This window comes from Acipenser ruthenus, chromosome 21, assembly GCF_902713425.1.
Source record: "Acipenser ruthenus chromosome 21, fAciRut3.2 maternal haplotype, whole genome shotgun sequence".
NCBI lineage: Eukaryota > Metazoa > Chordata > Actinopteri > Acipenseriformes > Acipenseridae > Acipenser > Acipenser ruthenus.
Genome location: NC_081209.1, coordinates 25,539,960 through 25,561,563, shown reverse-complemented (window position 1 = coordinate 25,561,563; position 21,604 = coordinate 25,539,960). Strand labels below are relative to the sequence as shown.

Genomic DNA, 21,604 nt, shown 5'->3' with positions numbered 1-21,604 from the left:
GCATGTTGCAAAACGGTTACATGTTTTCAAAAGCGCTGTAGGATTTGTTTCATACACATGCTGTCAAACCCTAGTTCAGAGGATCAGCATGCCTGGTATGCCTTATGAGGTCTGCCCTCTCATGTGATATTGTCAATCAAAGTCAGGACAGCACCCTGAAGACTCATGTAATGTGAGCAATAAATACAGGCATCCAGTCACATTGGTTTATTTTCCAAACATAAAAGTGGTTTGGTTACATTGACCGATAATAGAAAGGGACACTATGCACCGCTGTACACAGGGACCAATACCCTTTCCACAAGTGGCACTGTTTACTCTTAGTAACTGGAAACACATGAGCTGCTTTTCCACGTGGACTACCAATATCAATGTTGCACGTGCCGATGTTGCACACAACGGTATGTAAAAAAAAAAGAAGCAATATGTTTTTCCTGATATGAACTAATGTGATAGTGTCCCTGTTTGTAAAAATGTGAGAGGATGTCACATTAGTTGATACATTTATGCAAAGGCCTTCACTGCTAAACTAGCTCAAGAAAAATGCATTTGCAAAAAGGCTTATAGCTTGTCTGACCAATTCTAATTTGTTGTTCCTTTTTTAGGGTAGTTTCATTTATTTTAAGATTGATCTTCACAAGACTCCTTTTCCGGCAGTGGTTTCACAACTAACTCAAGACTACTTTCCTGCAAAATGCGTTTTTATATTTTTAGACATGAACCAGTATAGCTTTTGAATGGGCATGTCACTGATGTCTCACAACTAATGAGGGATAATAGAAATCATGTGGTTTCAATGCGTGTTGATCATGCATTATTTTACAACTTTGAAATTACTGTAATACACATGTATACTAAAAAGGCTTACAATCTGTATACTGTAGAAAAAGTAGATATTACAGCTGATATTCTATTAAATCAACATTTATATCAGAGAGCATGTTTTTTTATTCACCAGTTTTGGGGCTAAGCAATTTGTAGCAACCCTGACGCATACTGACCAATTATACTGTAAGGCTTGCTATGCTATGAATCATGGGCAACTAAACAAAAGAAGGTCATCACAGAGATAACGTCAAACATGGTTTTGAACCAGCTTTACTCAGCTTCTGCTCCAGTGGAAAGTTTCCACAATTACTTTTTTCTAAACAGCGATTACTTTTTCCGCTGGTTTTATGTCAGGGCCCAAAATACAATAAAAAATACAGTAGTCTCCTACGAAGAGAACATCCCTCGGGAAGCAAGCAAAGTGTTCTTATAGGCAAAGTGTTTTCTAAGACGGAGTTAGCCACCAGACGCAATATGAATCAATAAATAAATATATATTACTTGTCATGATGCACGTGCATCAACATATGAAATGAAATGAATAAGTAAGAGAAAAGCAATAGGCAAGTGTATGTTAATAATAATGTAACAAACTAACTTTAATAAACTAACTGTCAAACTAAATTAACACAGCATCCCTACACACGTTTTAACATGTAGCAGCAATATACAAGACATGCACATTATTTAACAGAATGGTGAAGCAACTCACCAGACTGGGAAACACCAAATTGCTTGGTGACTTGTGTCTGATTCAGGTTTTTTTCAAGAGCTCGAACAATTTACAACAATTTTTGCCGTTTGTTTGCATGTCATTTTGTAGCTATGAGGTGCACTTGTGGAAATCAGAATACAAAACGAGTCTATGACAGCGGTTCTGGAAAGATTTTTGAAACCAAACAGTGTGTCTCAAGACACTCTCGAGATGACAAGTCGCTTTTGAAAAGACTGAATAAACCATTTTAATTTAAGTTTAATGACGATTAATTATCAGGTTACAAAACAGTACTGTATCCGTTGTGAACGAAACTCTATCAGTGTCAAGAAGGTGTTCTTTTCCTTTAGCCGGGGTATTTACAATGGGAAAAATCAATTTCACCACAAAGGTGTTCCCTTAAGTCCCTTTCACACTGGCATGCTCTACCCGGGTCAGAACTCACCTGGGTCAGGACCCAGTGTCATGCGGGGCAGGTACGTGATTTCACACTGCTTTTGATGGAGCAGTGTTGACCTGGGTGACAGACGCAAGTAAGCAACATGCGTATCAATGCCCCTGAAGCCATTTTTTACAGATGCTTCTATCTAAGCTTCTCTGGATTGAACCGTCGGCCCAAATGTTGATTAGAGCAAATGTTTCTACATCCATGCTGCAATCGGGCTCATGCTGTGTCTCAATCAACAAAAATATGGCTAAACAGAATAAACAGAAATGTTCCTTAAAGATGTGAAACTTTCACTCAGGTGTGGCTGTTTGTTATTGTGTTGGCTCACGAACAGCCATCAAGCATTTTGTCTCGCTCAACCTGGGTCAAAGAGAGTCAACCCATATCCTGAGGTGGGTCCTTGGGACCCGGGTTAACCCAGGTACGTGGTTTCACACTATGCAGGATTGTGACCTGGGTAGCCAGAACTCGGGTTGGGACCAGGGTAGGCGTGCCAGTATAAAAGGGGCTTTAGGCTAAGTGTTCTCTTAGGAGGTGTTCGTATATGCAGAGCCTACTACTGTAGAAAAGGGTCCACAACAGATTTGATGCTGTTTAGATGATTAAAGACCATAGACCAACTATGTTTATGCATGGATTAAAATACAAGATTAAAGGTTAAGGTATATTTTTCATACCATTATCTGTTAACTGTTTAGTTAAACTTAGACTGTAAGTCGCCCTGGATAAGGGCGTCTGCTAATAAATAAATAAATAAATAAATAAATAAATAAATAATAATAATAATAATAATAATAATAATAATAATAATAATAATAGTTCAAGTAAGGCTTTTGAGTCGTTAATTGGCAATAACTTTACTTCATTTTACTTTGTCCTTGTAATGGACAATTGAAATGTCTGCTAATTGCACGATGTAATGCCATCTGTCTGAATAACAACATTTCTTGAAAACAAGAGCCACAGATCACGCCCTGGGGGATTTCTGTTTGAATGACTTCAGCAAAGCAGATATTTAAGCACCACCGTTTAGAGCAGTTGAATGAGTATAAATCTAGAAGTTATTTGTTAATATATTGGTGATATTTAGCATAATGACAGAATGGAGTCACGGATGCATGTTTCTTATCATGCTTAAAGAGGCGAATAAAAGGATACCTCCCTCCTGTAAGTGAGTACTGATTCGGAATGTGGAAACAGCAAAGAGTATTTTAGTCTGTAATGGTGATGAAGAGGGAGTTTAGGACCAAGAGATGTCCCCGCGCGACCGTCCTCTCCGACAGCGGAACTTTCCAAAGAAAAAAATAGAAGCCAAACTTCCGGGGATTTCCCAAAAATATAATAGAATTCAGTGTATTCTGTTCAAACTTTTAAAAAAAAACGACGGTTTATTGGTTCCATGAGAGTATACACGTTTGGTAAGTTTACTTAAGTGTTGATTTTGTTAGTTTTGTGGACTGATTTAGTCTGTACTCAGTGATGCGGTGCAATTCACATTTTGATTCAGTTTGGAATTTAAAAATCAAGGGGAAATACGGAACGAGTCTTGGTAACAACAGTTTTCTAGCAGCTTATATTATTATTATTATTATTATTTGAATGAGGTTCGTATTTTTTTTAAAGTTTGTAATGTATTGTTAGTATGGACTGAAATTGTTTGTTATTAACTCAAAGTTGTTGTATATTGTTAACACTATTTTGAAAGTACCTGTAAATGTGACGTTACATATTGCTTTTTAGCATCATACATATTGCACGCATCATATGGCACGTGTAATTTAAATTAAATCGATAAAGTAGGTAAACGTACAGGAGAATACCGACGCCGTACCAGAGTTACATTACATACCGAATCGTTATAAGTTCAAACTCCTTTCCCTGTTGGGATGACTGTACTGTAGTATATATTTTAATTAAAGGTAAGTCAAATATGCATACATTCGCTGTATAGAAGGCTTGAATACTAACTTGATTGTCTACATACGCACTACAGGCAACAACTGATCCAGGATGTGTGATTTATCGACATACTCGCCTGCTGACTATTATTTATGGTTAATGCTGGATTTGTGAAATAATAACCATTAACAATTTTGGGGCCGTGTATTTTAAAGTCGTTAAAATAGCGAAATACAACGATATTTATGAATGAGCTGCTTTTTTTTTCAAAAACCAAGTATGCAGTTTAGTTTTTCACGAATGTTTCATACTAGCAGTAATAGGCTAACCAAGTCTTTTCATTTTGTTAAAATTCAAGCGCTTAAACTGGAGTAAAAAACGTCTTAGTTGGTGTAAATTATATTGAAAAGGACATCTTTTTTGGCTTTTATTTGGTTATGTTGTAATTGGTATTATGTAGTATATAATTGTGAGGTATGCTCTTTTATTTTCAGAACATGTACAAGGTAAAAGGGATAATATTTCAGGTAACTTGATCTGCATCAAACCTTATAATGTTTTGAATTTTCTCCCTTGTCTTGTTTAATAAAGAGAAAACGCTTGCATAATGGAAGGTGTTTCACAGCTTTATAGTGGATGTTTTACTTTAATAAACAAAGGAAGTGTCTCCTACTGTCCCCATGTTTTGTTAACTAATTTTGGAAGTCTAACTCCTACAAATGCACACGTGCAGATTAGTGTGAAAAAAAATACTACAGATGAGGAACCAGATGTCAGCCTAGAACTGTTTTGTGTGTGTTTATGAAGGTGTCTGTAATAACACACAATTTTATTTTCAAAACTATCCAAATTGTACTTTCATTTTTAGTCACTTATGATTCAGAATCAGCAGGTTTGTTTTCTTTTTTTAATGTTTGACAGATGTTTTGTACAGGATAGTTAGGCATCTGTAGGAGGCGTTTACTACTAGGATGACTGTTATAACACCTTCTTTCCTGGCAGCCTTTTTTTAATTTTACATTGTGTACTCCGTGGGAAATGGCAGTCTGCTCATGAACGGTATGGGTGGCAATAGGACAGTTACATCCTAGCGAGCCAGCATGTTCAAACTAGTCTTTGAGTCAGGCCCTGTTTGTTTGCATAGCCTTTTCCAAAATACCATTTTCAACATTTTCAAGTCTCTGAAGTCTCTCTAAATAAGAAAACAACAAACTAAAACCTGAAATTGAGAACCCTCTTTTTAATGTTTTTCTTTTTTTAAACGTGTGACCCTGAATAAAAACTTGAAATGAGGTTAACATTTATAAAGTTCAGAAACTGAAGCTCATTAATATCCTCTCCTTCCTTGCTGACCCGAATAGAATACTTTAGACATTATGTATATTTTTGGCATACTAGTAATTCCTGCAAGGCTGGTATGAACACTTCGCCTAAAGCCCCTTTTATACTGTTTAAATTCACTTGAATGTGTTTTGGTTTTTTTTCCCCACAGACAATGCAGTAATGATTGGACAAGCTGAGAAGTATGCATTCCAAACTGGAGTTTATGTGATTTAGCTGCTCTGGTTGAATCGGCTAGAGATTTGCAAATCATGATAAAGGGTATGTTTATTTATATATCGATAGTTTAAATGTAATGTAAAAGGAAACTGTAAGACAGGTGGATGTTGTAATACTCATAGTGGGGACTGAAGCCACTGTAGTAGAAAGTGAATAATCTGTCATGTGTTTTGGTAGCAAGATATGAAGCTGTATTGCTTTTCTGGCAACAGGGCATCTTAAGCTCGGAACTCTGCAGTCTTGACTTCCTGGCATACTTCTCGTTTAGTTCAATTATCCCTGTATTACTGAGAAATTGAAGTGGCTGTGTTCTGCTGTACATCTTGACAGTTTAATTCCATCCCATGTTTTTAAAAGTGTTTCTGCTGTTCAGGAAAGTAATTTCCAGGATGAAAATTAGCACACACACACACACAGTCTAGTCTTGGTTGCCTTAAAATGAGTGTCATTGCAATGCACTTTATAAAGTAAATACCTGCAGAAATGTGAAATCAGATGACAACAGATTTTTCAAATCGTAATGCTAATTAAATTGATGGTAATTTCCCTTTCAGAACTTGCAATAACTGAGCATCCAGTATCTGCGTGTGTGCCTCCGAATTATCGTGTTACTCTGCGTTGTCGAGCAAAGGGGTCGGGCCTCCTACAGTACCAGTGGTTCCAATCAGAAGATGAAGAGGTACAAGTTATAAGGGAGATCTATAGGATAGGTAAAACTGAGCATGTAGGCTTAGGAACCCGTAGTTCTGGGTAATATTGCATTTCAGCTGAGGGGAAAGCGAATATGGTCCATCTCTGCCCTGATCTGCAAGGACAGTCACCTTTTTCTACACCCACATAGACAACTTCATTTCTCATAACATTTTTGATGGCTGAATTCTATTTGTTATCACTGTAACAATGCTTTTAAAACGGGACAATTGCACATTGCCACGAATATTACAGACCTACTTGGTAAAACTCATCCTGGGATGGGCCCCTAAAGACTATTTACATTTTAGAGGGGGAGGGTAGCTGCAAGTCACCCCCCCGCACTCATTTTCAACTGTTTATGCATGAGGAAGCAGACCACAAATATCTTGATTTAACCACCTGCACTGACAAGGGGACCACTCGCCCACCACAGTGATATTTTATAATTCTTTGCATAAAGAAAAATATGCGCTATTAAAGTAAAGGATGTTTTAGTGTGCAATGATCCACACTCCCATGTTGTCATAAGATTGAAATTTATTTTTAAAAGTTCTATAAGGAGTAAAAGCATTCACCTGCAGTACAAGTCAATCTCCTATTCCACCCACTCACTTATTACACAGTTGTTGAAGTTAATGGTGGGATTTTGTTAATGCATAAAATGAGGAAGTTGGTGGAACTAGTATGGTTTATTCATTTTTTTTCTTATCGTTTAAGAAATGGGAAGCAAAACTTCACGCCTCTGTAATTGTGTAATTGGATGTTAAATGAAGAATTTTCAACCTTTTCATATACTCCCCTCCCCTCCCTAAACAAGGTTCCTGGTGCCACGCAGCCAGACCTGGTCATCACGGCCAAGAAAACCCAGGTTTACGTCTGTAGAGTGAACGACAAGCACAGTAACTGTGTGTTTAGTGAATGGGTGAAGGTGAAAGTTTGGCAAATTCTGAGAGCAGGTAAAGTCCATTCATATGTTCATTTTATATCAAAACTTGTTAGCTTTGTGTATAGGGTTCTGTGTCACAAATCTGCCTCCCCAAACAGTTCTCATCAGGTGATTTTTAATTATTGCTGTTTCTTTGCCTTGTAGACATACCCCTAACGTGGCAAGGACAGCCACAGATAGTTGTGCATCCCAGGTCAGTCACTATAAAGCACAATGAGGAGCTTAAGTTGCTGAGCATTGCTTTTGGAATCCCTCCTCCACGCTACCAGTGGTACTTGAACGGGAATCTGTTGCAAGACCAGACGAAAGAAACACTGCTAGTAAGTATTGCTGTAGTGTTAGAGTGAAGATGTGTAGGCTTGTCAGGTGTGTGTCTTGAAATGTACCAATTAGAATGCCTGTATCTAATACTGTTTGTTGGTCTAATTGGCTGAACTAACTGAAGAGTTTGATTGTTGCTTGTAAAAAAAAAAACTCTTTGAAGTTGTCTTGTTAGTTTTTAATGTTTTGTTAAAGGACACCATTTTACACTATTTAGATTAATAAAACTTAATTTTTTTAATGCTTCTGCCAAAAAGAGGGTGATCTACAAAAAAACAGGTTTTACCAAGTAGTGAAAACTGAGAATAATAATGACAGATTTAAAGCTGCACAAATTCCTGTTTTTCTTCTTGTGGTGAGGTGGAACATTTCTTTCATTTGTTTTTTCAAATGGTGCATTGTGTCTCAGATTTCTAATACCCTGTTGTTTTTTGTGCCATGTAATGTAACCTGGTGGCTGTTTTTTTGTTTAGATAAAGAAAGCGGATAAAGACCATCAAGGGACCTACCTGTGTTCAGTTTCTAATGTGCTTGAGGAGACCTGGACTGAGCCAGCTGAAGTTAATATAGGTAACAGTGATACAAATTCTGTACGGTAATATGCATGACCTGTGCATTTATTCTCTTTTTATAGTTGAAAGACTTGTCTTTAAGGTTCATATTATAGTGACTTCCTACATATAACTGCCCTGGATGGGGCCATCTAAAAGTAATTGTTAGACATGTGGACATTATGTACAAAGTAGAAAAGTGGTTTAATTGTATTTAGTATTTTTATGACAACAGTCATATGGTATAGACATCGTCAGCATTGTATTGGGTAAAGTTGGGGAAAATGTATTTGGCTTCCTTTTTTAATGTAGATAAAATGACAATATATACTATACAGACAAGCTTCCCTCTTCTAATATGCCGTTACCAAATTCATACCCAGAATTCAATAAGAAGCAATATGAATCTTTTAGAAATCACACCCCAGTGTTATGATTAAGGCCCTGTGTAAATCAGGAAAAATATATATATTTTTTAATATTCCTAAATAAAAAAAATATTTGTATTTCATACAAAAAAAATTACATTAACGAAACTGTACAGCTGTGCTGTGTGACTGCGTGTACTATTCGCCATGCACATAGTGCTGTTCAGTGATTGACTATATGCAATTTAGGTGGGAAATTAAAATACTACACAGTGTAAACAAAAAATGGATGTCTCTAAAAAGGCTAAAAATGTGTCTGCAGCAGATCACGTAAAGCAGTATCAACATTGTATTTGTGTTGCAAGGTCTAAATAGTGAACATGCATCTGAAGAACGGAAAGCTGTCCTTGCAAACCTACAGGCTGTTAATTACAACACTGTTTCACAAGCTATTGTAGAGTGCTTGAATAACTTTGACATTGATTTTGATGTCGGTGCATTTATCTCTCTATTTGCTGTTTTTTGTTTTTTAAACTGTACACAATTTATAAAATAGTTCAATGCACATTCAGTGAAATACGACACTTTACCCGTGACACTGCCGTGAATTAAAAAAAAAAAAAAAAAATCCTCTGTTTTCACAAGGCCTTAGGTATGACATGAAAACATGATTTATGATGGTGTCTTACATGTTTTTTCATGTGGGGTTGTGGATGAAGCTGGAGCAGGGGGGTGGGGGAGGGTCATGTTGGTATTTCATTTTTTTTTTTTTTGGTATCAGCTTTTCTTTCATATCGGCATAGCGGGGGAAGTGTTACCTTTCCTCTAAATTGGGTACATCAGCAGGAAGTTGGCAGTTTAATCACACAGAACAAAGGACTCAAATTGAAATCAACACCATGGTGTTTTGGAGGGGGGGTTACAAACACATACAGTCCACTGTATTAATGTTGCAATGGTAACTTCACATCAATTATTGCTTGTGAATAAAGCACCACCCGAGTAAACAGATGTCATATGCACAAAGCATTAATTCCCGGAAGGAGTCTCTTACTTTAAATGTGAGTGGGTCTTATTTGTTTGTGGGTTTTTTTCTCTCCACTGTGATCTACATCATCACGTAAACTTTTTTCTCTCTTTTAGAACCTCCTAATAAAACCACAACAGGGAGATGTTATGGTAAGTGTAATCATTTTGTCAATTTTTTTTTATCTACTTTGTCTGATTCTCTGAGCGTGAGAATTTAAAATTTAAATACTTTTTTTTTTTTTTTTTAAAGCAACAGACAAAGTAGCTCTTCTTATTGGCAATCTGAATTACTCCAATCACCCGAACTTGATTGCGCCCATGATGGATGTCCATGAGCTGGCGAATCTGCTGCAGACTCTGAACTTCCGTGTTGTATCGCTGCTCAACACCACCAAAGAGGAGATGACGGCTGCAATCCAGGAGTATGTGAAACTGCTTGACAAAGGGGTTTATGGTGAGTTCTGGCTTAAAAAAAAAAAATCATTTTTACAAAACCACCCTCTGTACAGTGGCTTAAATATTGATTCATAGTGATTAATTCCAGTTATGTAATTCTCCTCAGTGGTCAGGCCCATGTGAGTAATCGGTTATTGTAAAACATTAGCAATTGTGTTGGTATATTTCCAACAATGTGTTTGTGTGTTCACAAGAGAAATACAACAATGCTGTCTATTCTTAAATAATTCATTGTTTGCTGAACTGGCCCAGGCACATTATTATTATTTTTTTTTTGTGTGTTGCCTACATGTAACAAGGGTGATTTATAGGTCTTTATTTTGTGGCCCCTTGCATTCCTGAGTTGAAATATTAGAATAACCAGCATATTAACCGAATACTATAAAAGGTTTTCATTTTTCCTGCACTGTACTAGGACTCCACTTCCTGATCGCTCTTCCGCTTTCTAAATTTGCACAAGAAGCACGTCGTGTTTGTCATGAGAGGATTCCAACTGATAAGGGGTTGTGTGTTATATGGATAGCAGAAATCGCAGGCTATTTCTCTTTTTCTGTATACTTTACTTCCCTTCTGTCCTCCTCATTGCCTTCATCACATGACGGGGGTTGTTCTGCAGAGGGAGGAGGTGGGGATCTGTGTCTGAGCTCACTGTCTCTATTTGAGTACGGACCAGGTTAACCTTAAACAGACTTTGCCCACGCCTGACTGCAGTTTCAGCAGAATCAATCGCGTCTTTCGTAATACTGTAGCTTTAGTAATACTGTAGGAATAGTTTACTCAGCAAATAATACACTGGCCGGTGAGCAGTATGATTGCTCAAATGTGTTTATACAGCGAAAGTGATCATTTGTGACTTGCAACATCATTCATTGTTTTGGTAAGACCTGGCGACTATAAACACAGCACTGTACGGTACTTAATACATGAGATCATAGTTATGTTTGTGAGAAATGCATGCAGTACACATTGAACACATCATCCCCCCCTTTTTTTTTTTTTTACCAATATGGACTTGTTGCTTCCCAAAGAATGGGAGACCTTGCATGAGTAACCTTGTTGAAGTGGGTCTTTATAAATTCTCTGAATCGCTGCGTGCAAATCAGATTGGTACTTGGCACTTGCAGGGTAAAGTGGATTTCCATTGGAAACAAGGGGGTATATTTACAAGGCTTTTCCATCAGTTTCAATGTTTATTCTACTGTTAATAAACTTCTGAGTAAATTTCTAAGTTTTCTACCTATTTTTGAACATTTAGAATAAAAAAAGTGTCAGTTTTCATGGCACTCTTATTTATTTATTTTTTTCCAGTGTGTTCATACAGTAGTTTGAGTCAGTCTAAAGTTACACATTCACTGAAGGACGGGGGTGTGCTTTGTTATTTTGGGCCTCTTATCAGCGACTGGTTTAGGTGGTAGATAAGTAGAAGGGGAGGGTCAAACGGGGGAACTGCATACTTCTCTAAGTATAGCCATGACTCATTGCTAGACAGCTTCCCCATACTGTGTTAAAAATATGTTTTAATTTCTCTTTCTAGTGAGCTAGGATTCATATAGTTATAATGAAGTGTTCACTCGACTTGTCAACCTCACCATAGATGGAGCTATGCCATGTGAACAGTGTTTGCTGTCTGGGCATTATTTCTGCTCTATTAGAACTCGATACAGTGGACTGATGCTTTACGCTGTGTAAAATTTAAAAAATAAATAAATAAAACACCTTGAACTGACATGACTTGGCTCCAGTGACCCAGGAGGCCCATACTAAAATTCCATGCTACAACTGAACATCCAGGCCTGTCAACTGTTCTGTTGTTCCACTGTGTCTAACCTTGGCCTTGATCTTTTTAGTTACAGTAGAGCTGGATCACGTTGTACACTGCTGACCTAAATGTAACTTGGTTTGAATAGAACAATTCTGCAAAATGCTGCTTTTGGGGTTGTTTGTTTGTTTGTTTGTTTGTTTGTTTGATTCCGTTTTTAATAAGATTTCCCGTCACAGCTCAAGAGAAAACAAACATTTTCAGACAGTTCAGTTCTCTGTAGTCAGCAGTATTATTATTAAGAATAATAATGTGTTAAGAACTGAAAACCAAAAAACAAATATATAAACCATGATATTGCTCTCCCACCTTGAGATGTAATAATTTGTGAGCTGATGCACAGGAGTGTAAAGAATCCGGAGATCCTGGCTGGCAGGGGACAGTGTCACTGCTGGCTATGGCAAGGCCTAAACAAGCTCCTGGGTCAGTGTGTAGTGCCCGTGTCATGTCAGGGAACTGTTTTCTATTTCTGCCTCAGCTCCGTGTTTGGTAATGAGAGAGCTGTGAGAGCACTTCTGCTTCTAATTTTTTTTAGGTACGTTTTATCTCTGACACCAAGCTTTTGCTAAGTCTTTTTAATGCTACCTCTTCCCCCAAAGAATAAGCCTGGTGTGTAAAGTGAAAATAATAAAAGTGCACACTAGTGCAAATGTCAGTAGTTTTATGAACCGTTCAAGCTTTTGCTGGTTTTATCTACACACCATAGTACACTAAATTAAATAACAAAAAACTAAAGTTAGAACAAGACTGTCGGCTAAACACAAGTACATTTCTGCTGTAGAAAGCATGTCTTCACACCCGCTGGATATGCTGGATGCTTAATTTAAAAAACATATTTTACAAAAGTGAAACACCAACAGAATACTGAGTAAATCTTGAATTGATAACTGATATAAAAACCCTGCTAGCTGTTTTTATATTTTAAAAAAATACAGTATAGTCGTATATTTAACAACCAAACTAAACTTCAGTCTTGACAACTGGTGATTTAAATGGGTCGAAGTGAGGCCTTAAAATAATATTTTGCGCTTAATTTGGAAATGTGCGTAATTAAGAAGCAAAAACCTGTTTCTCAATATTTTACTGCAGTATGAATATTCAGTTTGACTAGCGGTGCTCTGTCATGTAGAAAGCAACAGCAGGTCTGCGTGTAACTGCTTTTTATTTTGTTTGATTAACCACTTTCCAGAGAGAGGAAAAGGAAACTGGAAACTGCATTTCTCAGTGGTTTGTGTGCCTTTTGTCAGTCTTGTTTCTTGCTTTTATACGTCATGCACACAACATCAAGGCTCTGTCTACTAGCATTAAATCACCTGCAGTGGTTTCATTTCCTTTTCTCAATAAATTCAATTATTTCCATATCTTTTATTTATTTATATATGTACATATCCATTGTTTGTAAATGCAGAATCCTATAAAATTTAAGAAATTAACATGGCTATAAAATTAGACTAATGTTCCAATGAGAAGTGTCTTTATTTTAAGTCAAAGTTAACAGTAGGAACCAAGCAGATTCAGCCTTTGGTAGTCGAGCTAAAATACTTGGTATAAAATAACAGCAAAACATATCCTCTTTCAGACCTGCTTGATGAGGTTTAAAATATTAACGCATGTATTCTTCTGTTGTGACAGCTTTGTTCTACTATGCTGGGCATGGATATGAAAATTCAGGTAGAAACTACCTGGTTCCCATTGATGCTCCCCAGCCATACAGACGAGAGAACTGCATCAGTGTGCAGCGAACCATGCAGCAAATGCAAGAGAAGCACACAGCACTGAACGTTGTCTTGCTGGACACATGTAGGAAATGGTAAGATGTTTGATTACATTTTGTCTTTAAATGTAGACAGTAGGTGCCCCTTATTGCATGTGTTGTTGTTTCCTGTCCTTATTTGAAATTATTCATTTACTTAGAACTTTTGCTTTTGGTGTAGTTTGTTTTTGTGTGGGTGCTCACTAAGAACATACAGTAAGCATCAAAGAATTGTGAGGTATTTTAATGATTATGATGTCATTGTTTTTCTTAAGGTACAACAAGGATTGTGCGCCTTCTGAAGTAAAGCCACTTCTACCTTTTGGCAACACAGTGTATGGATATGCAACGTAAGTTTTATATAATAATATATATATATTTTAGCTCAAAGAGCCATAATATTGGAATAAATTCCTCTTTTTTACACCTGATTTTCTACCCAATTTAAAATGTCACCTCACCTCTGCAACCAATCAGACGACCTCTAGCAAGCCAGTTGCTTTTTCGCCTGCAGAACCAAACTCGAGGCCAGTGCAACACACCAAGATTGTCAGCTCTGCACAATAATATCCGTGCTTACATAACTCGCCATGCACTGCATGTTGTGATACTTTTACTAAGAGCCACTAGTTCTGTAGACCCACTGTTATTGGTATGTTGCAGCACAGGTAATTGGCCACAACAATGCACAATGTAATATACAATGTTTCTAGCATATTTACACTAGAAACGTATCCTTTTAGCAAGTGCTTTTTGAATGGAAACCACACTGTTAACTGTATTTTAGCATGGAATGCGATAAGATCAGTGCATGCAATGAGAGCAAATGTGAAGCAAATCTCTTGATTTAACTCACTATTGTTAATTTTACTATTAATGTCTGTTAATCTTTGTTGTTTTCCAGGAGTGAAGACGCTGAAGCCTATGAGGTCCAGGATGGCAGTCGGAGTTCAGGAATCTTCACAAAGTACCTCAACAAACACATTCTGCTAGAGGAGAAAGTTACTCATGTTCTTGAACAAGTATCTGAGGGTAAGTGTATTTCTGTTTTGCTTACGGTATCGCCACAGCAGTCTCTCTGTAGATCTGTCAGTCTGGCCTACATATATTACAGATCTACACTATGGAATGTGTTAAACGTTAACGAATGTGTTTAACAATAGCATTTTTAAAAATCTTATGCATGATATATACCAAATGTATGCAACTTCTTTCCGAATTACCAGCTTTGTAAGAAGTATGTATAGTGTGCATATCATACGTTTTTTGAGGAGCTTTTAAAAAAATGTCAAGGAATTAAAATAGTAAGGGATGCATAATCATTGCTGGGGCTTTCCACTCCGCTTTGCCTGTGTGAGGCCTGCCCCCTAGTGATGGGGAGAGTCATTCACACCTTGTATGGATACACTCGTGGATCTGAGTGCTGTTGACAGGATGGATTAGGGGGGTTTGGTTGATGGTACTTTTGCCTAGTACTATACAGAATGTACTACTTTATTTAAGGGACTCCATTAAGACTGTCTGTCTGGGTTGATTTCATTTCGTTCGTTTAAAGACCCCCCAAAAAATAACAAACATTTTCGAGATTCAAACTATTTGATTGTTGCTCCAGCAAGGTGTTGATCAACACGAAGGGGCTGGCAATGGTACTGCTGTTTTGTTTTTTGACTGGTCTCTTTGGTAACATGACACAGCTTTGTATGACTGATCTGCGTCAGCAGTGACCTCATTCTCTAGTAATTCACACTAGTGTCAGCTTCCAAGCGGAAGAAATTTGAGAGCGCTTGACCTCGAGGTGCTCGGCAGCTGCTCTTTTACAGTACCAGTCTGTACTTGCCTGTCCACTCTGTGCTGTTTGCAATTACAGAACAAGGAAGGTTTATCCATGTCAGCCTTACATGTGCATGTAAGGCTGACCTCCAAGAACTGTACTGAGAGAATGATTGAAAAATAAGGCAGAACTTCCAGATTAGAATTTGCTGAACAAACACTATATAGCATTATAAAGGGTACTTTTATCATTTAGGAATCCAAACAACTGTCTGCCTTGCCAAGATATAAGTTAGTTAATTTATTAGTGGGAAAACAGCTGAGCTGTCATACCTGTGTAATTCACTTGTGCCTGACTGGTCGGCCTTTGTTTATAAAGTTTGTAGTAAAAGAAGTGTAAACAACTTTCTTTCGCTATTCATAAAAGCTATCATGCCTCCTGCTGGGAAATTCATGTTTGCATATTGCGTTGGATCAGGTCCTAATGTCCTTGTGTCACCCTCAAGGAGCCAAAAGTTCACCTAATTAGTGACTTGATTGTACACTGTCATTCAGCAGTGTATGAGTGATTCTACAAAGGCGAAAAATATATAAACTCAGTATTCAAATGCACTTTTACTACGGTAATTTTTTGTTTTATTGTGCTTTTCCTGTGGTTCTACTATGCATTTACCATAGTTTACCATACTTCACTGTTCTTTACAATTGTCAAAAACAAACAGCCATCGAGGGTACATGAATCCTAGGTATCCCTTTACTTGTAACTCAGGGATCTGGAGCCTCTGCTTTTGAGAATAAAGTATAGTGTGAAAATATTTAAATCACCTGAGTAAAAGCAGGCTTTACAAAAATAAGAAAGCATTTGAAATGTTCTCCTCTCTGCAGATCTAGGAAGAGATCCCCTGATTATTGGAAAGCAGGTGATGGAGATTAAACACACACTAAATGAGCCCCGTGCACTAACTGACCAAGTCTGCACTACAGGACACACTGTCGAGCTCCGGGAAAGGAACCTGAACTGGAGTCGGGCCAACGGTGAGCAATCACATTATTCAGTAATGTGCTGTAAAAGGAAGCTGTAGCCCTTGGCCCTTCCTCTATAAAAGACATAAAGGCTTTGTTTTGTCAAACTTTACAGCCCCAGGCTGTTCCTTTAAACTTTACAGCCCCAGGCTGTTCTGTTGAGCTGTCCAATCCTATGTGGAAATTGTGGGTTGGTTCACCTGGGTACAAGTGAAAGACTTTTAACAAATATTTAACAATTATTATTATTTTGTTGCGGGCTACATTATACAGGAATATTTGAACACAGAAAAACTCCCCTCCCACATAAGTTCTTCATTGTTGACTGAAAGAATATAATGAATGCATTCAAAAGTCATTAGAGAACGAACCAGCTGTAATGTGTCTGAAAAGCAGTTTCCAAAATAGATGTAGTAAAAAACACACATGGCATAGTAAAAGTGAAGTTGAAAGTTTAAAACTTTACTTGCTCTCAAAGTATTTTTAGACTTTGCAATGTTTTAATCCAGTAATTACTGTAATGGAAAGAACACCTTTTAATGTTACAACATTAGAACCAAATTACTAAGTGATATATTTTAAAGACTTCATTTAAACTGTGTCCCTCACAATATAAGTGAATGGAGGTGGGGAGGCAGTCTCTTGATTTCCTGGGAAACTCATCCCTCGCAATCAGAATGTCTGTCTGGTCCCAGTTTAAATCTATTGTGTAGGTTTTTGGGTGGAATCAATAACAACTTGAAAGATGCAAAAGGATTAAGAGAGACAGGTAGGTTCGGTGGGTTTAATAAGTGCCAAATATACCACCTTAGAGCTAATTAAGTGCCAGTTAGAAGTGCATTAAATTGCAGATCAGCTGTCCTTGTAGTTCTAATCCTGACAGCCTGTTTCACAGCTTATCTGTTTGATACTCTGTTCTTTTTCAGAGCTGCCTGAGAGAAGGGTGCTGAAGTTCCCTTGTGGTACTGAAGTGGAACTCAGTTTCTCTGCGTTATTTTCTAACATGATTACAGTGTTTGCTACAGTGAAGAAGACAGGGTGGAAAACAATGGACTGCAGTGTTAGTCTACAAAGTACACCAGTAAGTACTATTCACCTTTTGGCCTGTAATATATTTTATTATTATTATTTGTTTCTTAGCAGACGCCTTTACCCAGGGCGATTTTAAATCTACTTTTCCCTCAATTTAAAATGAACTATATAGTGTTGGAAAGATTTCAGAAATATATTGTGTTTATCTTGCTCTTATTGTATTACTTGTACTGTAACACTTGAAATGTATTTGCTTACGATTGTAAGTCGCCCTGAATAAGGGCGTCTGCTAAGAAATAAATAATAATAATAATAATATTGTTTCAGTATAGTGCACTACTGTCTGTAGATAAGCTGCTGGGAGGAATTGCTCCTGTTGAGGTTGTATAAAGTAGCTTGCAGTGTAGCTATGTTTCATAGACTAGACTGTGTGTGAAGACAACCATGTTATAGCTGGGGCCCATCATCATTTATGCCCAGAAAAGTATTATATTACTCTATAATTAGCTTCCCAGATCTTCCAAGCAAATAAAAGCAAAGCCCTTGGATCAGCTCCTGCCAACTCCAAGATGAATAATCTTTCATCCAGCCACAGTGTACAGAACACATGGATCTGTTGAAGTGGAAAGGCTCTGTTAAAAGAAAGCCTACAAGTTTCTACTTGGCTAGTTACATCAGCATCGGAATGTGGGGTGGGGGGGGTCTGTACCATTTAGCCATTTGAAAGGGGATGGGCTGAGTGTCTTTGTCGGTTCATATATTATGACCTTTGGCAAATGCCAGATCATAAAAGTTTAATACGGTGTATATTTGAAACCTGGCCTTGCAGACAGATCCATCTTTGTGTATGTACTGGGGACCCCTAGTGGTTTACCATGGAAGGGGAAATACAGTAAAGTCAATTCTACAGTGTGATCAATTGTGCTGTTCAGTGTATTGCTTTTTCTGAAACTTGTAAGCCATTGATGGAACTTGTTTGATCAAATATTTTAACCAAAAAGTAGATGTTAAAAAGGAAATCATCTGTGTCAACACTGCAGACCAGTACGCTGCTCTAAGATAGATTATAACTACAAACCGGTAATCTTTTCCCTACACATTTGTATGCGTTTTCCAGTGCAAGACCAGTTCTTTCATCTCTTTTCATTAGGCGATGGAGGATGTGTTCTCAAGCAGTGACGACAGTACTGGTGGAATGGGCTCTTTGCTGCTAAGTGGTCCTGACGACACTGACTGCAGTCTCAGGCTGAGCGGCCTACAGAAACTCAAGGTGATTGCTAAAAAAATTGCAACATAGGTTAGGAATGCACTTATAACCTACACGTCCTGTCAGACACACTCTCTCTAGCAAACAAGCAATGTTTTTTCAGATATCAGTTTTGTTTTTAATGGGAAGGATTTAATGTGATGGGAACTCGCATATCTTCCTCAACTGGGACAGGATTTTTTCCTGACCCAAGGCTTGAACCCACATCTTTTGAATCTAGCGTCACACCATAAAGTTGTGAGCCTCTGCTACTCGTATAACCTTGCTGACAAGATGCTGAATACTCACTTCATGAAACAACAGGAGCCGTTTCTCTTCCCTGATTTAATATCTTTGTTTTGCCTTTGTTTTATAGAGGAATTTGATATTAAAGGTGGATTTGCATTACACAAGCATGGACAGCAGGCAGCGAATGGTGGAGAGAAAACAGGAAGACATTGGAAAACCTTTAGTTGCCAAATGTGAACTTCACAAGTCCGCAAAGCCTTTAGAAAGACGTGAGGGTAAAGTAATGGCCGCCACATTCCAGGCACCGCCACAGCGGGCAACAACGCCATTGGGTCAGCCTTGTAGGCCATCGACACGCAAGGCAGAAAATGCTCGGGAACACAATGAGCCAGAGGAAAATGATGAGAGTGAGTTACTGAACCTCGCTTTCAGGTCCCTGGGACAGAAAAGCACTTGCACGGGGGCTCCCGAGTGGCGCATCCAGTAAAGGCGCTCCGCGCGGAGTGCAGGATGTGCCCTATAGCCTGGAGATCACAGGTTCGAATCCAGGCTATGTCACAGCATCAGCGACCCCTGCGCCCGATAGGGCACCTGTGGTTCTGCAGTGGAGCCGCCAGATCTGTGTTGTCCTCCGGCACTATAGGTCTGGTGGCATTGCTGTGGATCTGCAGTGCGAAAAATGACTGCTTGGCAGGAGCATGTTTCGGAGGACGCGTATTCCAGCCTCCGTTTCCCGAGTCGGCGGGGGGGTTGCGAGCGGTGAGCCGGGGATACAGATAATAATTGGGCATGCCAAATTGGGGTGAAAACCGGGGTAAAATAATTGGCGACGACTAAATTTTATTTTATATAAAAAAAAAAAAAAGAAAAGAAAAGCACTTGCACTTGATGAAGGGACAGCATCTCTACAACATGATGACGTCATTTATTTGCTGAACATTTTTTATTATTATTTTGCCTAAACTTTTATTTAACGTGTATGTTATACTAAACTATTTTGGAGCTGTATGAAGAGTCAAACTTATTTTATATGGGAGATTAATTGGGGACATAATGTAAAACATCTGATGGGAGATTTTTTTTTTGGTATATTGTATATTATAATAAATACTGCTTTAGAATAGACATTAATGAAACGGCAGTTAATTGCTACATGTAATGTCCTTTGCTTTCCATTAGTTGTAGAGCCTCCTCAGTAAATAAATAGCACAGTGATTGCTACTGACTTAACTATACCATTTCTATTTCTGGCATTTAACTGTACAATTATGACTTTGTTTGTATCACTTTCTGGTATTATCTTGGAACAACCCCTTTTTTTTTTGTAAAATCAATGTATTAGTCTAAATTGTAATGGAGATTAATGCCTGTTAATGGTTAATTGCACAGACTGTTAATGGACCGATGTCTGGTGAAACATGTAAAATACAGACTTATGAGGACTCACGAGTTATACATATAGTTACGAATGTGTGCATTGCCTTGCTGCCAATTAAAAGATAAATAACTGATGATATTACAAAACTAGTAAGAATGATCCTAAGCACTTAAATAAAAATGTTCTCAAGTATTAGCTGTTTTATTGTTCTGAATAGTTTTTGAAAACGCTAGTGCAAACTTTGTGCTGGGCAAAATCCCAGCCCATTTTATATTCTTTTAAATAAATGTATATTGCCGGTAGGATCTGTAAAAAGAGTAGCACCACAGAAACAAAGTAGATTCTGCATACCCCTTTATTCTAAGAAATAACCTAGGATATTCATTTAAGACCACATACATGCACCTTTGTTGTTACTTGCTCATTGTGGAACATGGCTTCAAACTTAACACTGGGTTAAATGCTTTGCAGATATGTCCAAAACTGTTGTGCTTACTGGAGCACTGTATGGTTATGTGTATACAGTACTCCATGATTTATTTGTGATTTGAATATGTGACTTTTGGGTTGATTTCATCATCCTGTACTTCACCAGACGAAGTCACAGCTGTATATTTAGAGTATTTTACAGCACTGGCAAATTACCCTGGATTGCACCAAACATCTATCCTGTGGTTATTCCACAATTGCCTTGAAAAATGTGGTTTATGCAATCCAGATGTGTACAGTGAAATGCTCAAATCCAGATGTGGCTTCTCCTGGGATTAACCCCTTATCTTGTTCATACAAAACATTACCATGCCCCAGGTGCACTTTGACTAAAAGGAGTTCTGTAATTGTGTAATATCAGGTTTAACAAAATATCAGTGTCTGGAATGTTTAGCTGGCACTGAATGTCTTTTACCCTGTAATCAATAGTATGATTTTTAAAAAAAAAAGAAAAGAAAATAATTAAGATTAGCTAACAGTCAAGTCTTGAAACACTGTTTTAGTTTTGATGCAGCGCAGTATCTCTGCGTATTATATCAGTTTAGAAGTTCTCACTTGTTGCATTAAATCTTGGTTTAATTGTGGTTGCACTGTTCTGCTGTACAAAACTACGTATATTGTACATGCCAGTACTCTGAAATGTTTAATAAATATGACTAATTGTGATTGTATTGTTTCTGCTTTGAATGCTACAATAATAAAGGATTTTTAAATGCTGCATATTTATTTTGATTTATCTTAATAATAATCCTAGTAAACCGTTTCTTTACTTGCCAAAGGATGCTATTTGAGTCGGTGCAGTATAATCGCACGTGTTGGTGGAAAGTATTGCACCATTAAAGATGAATCAGTCTTGGCAGTTTAAACCTATTGTCTGCTTCTGTTTTAATTGTATTCCTCTGTTAAAATGTTTAGAAAAGAAACTGCTGTTTGCATATGTTGTATTCTTTACATTTAAAAAAAAAAAAAGATGTGTGTGTGTGTGTGTGTGTGTGTGTGTGTGTGTATACATATATATTATACACACACAC

At 37.6% G+C, this 21,604-nt stretch overlaps 1 protein-coding gene across 4 annotated transcripts; it reads left to right on the top strand.

Annotated features, from left to right (window-relative positions):
* Positions 1–3,038: 3,038 nt before the first annotated feature.
* LOC131699144 (mucosa-associated lymphoid tissue lymphoma translocation protein 1 homolog) lies at positions 3,039–21,291 on the top strand. Of its 4 annotated transcripts, XM_058995272.1 has the most exons (16): positions 3,202–3,409; positions 4,385–4,417; positions 5,383–5,492; positions 6,005–6,129; positions 6,961–7,099; positions 7,234–7,409; positions 7,884–7,980; positions 9,473–9,508; positions 9,609–9,812; positions 13,266–13,443; positions 13,662–13,736; positions 14,291–14,418; positions 16,042–16,191; positions 17,106–17,260; positions 18,362–18,481; positions 18,834–21,291. In XM_058995272.1, the coding sequence occupies exons 3-16, from the start codon at positions 5,483–5,485 to the stop codon at positions 19,191–19,193; spliced, it is 1,953 nt and encodes a 650-aa protein (XP_058851255.1). In that variant the 5' UTR covers positions 3,202–3,409; positions 4,385–4,417; positions 5,383–5,482; the 3' UTR covers positions 19,194–21,291. The 4 variants fall into 4 exon arrangements, with proteins under 4 accessions (XP_058851258.1, XP_058851255.1, XP_058851254.1 ...); XM_058995275.1 differs by lacking the exons at positions 3,202–3,409; positions 4,385–4,417 and adding an exon at positions 3,039–3,158; XM_058995271.1 differs by lacking the exon at positions 4,385–4,417.
* Positions 21,292–21,604: the final 313 nt, after the last annotated feature.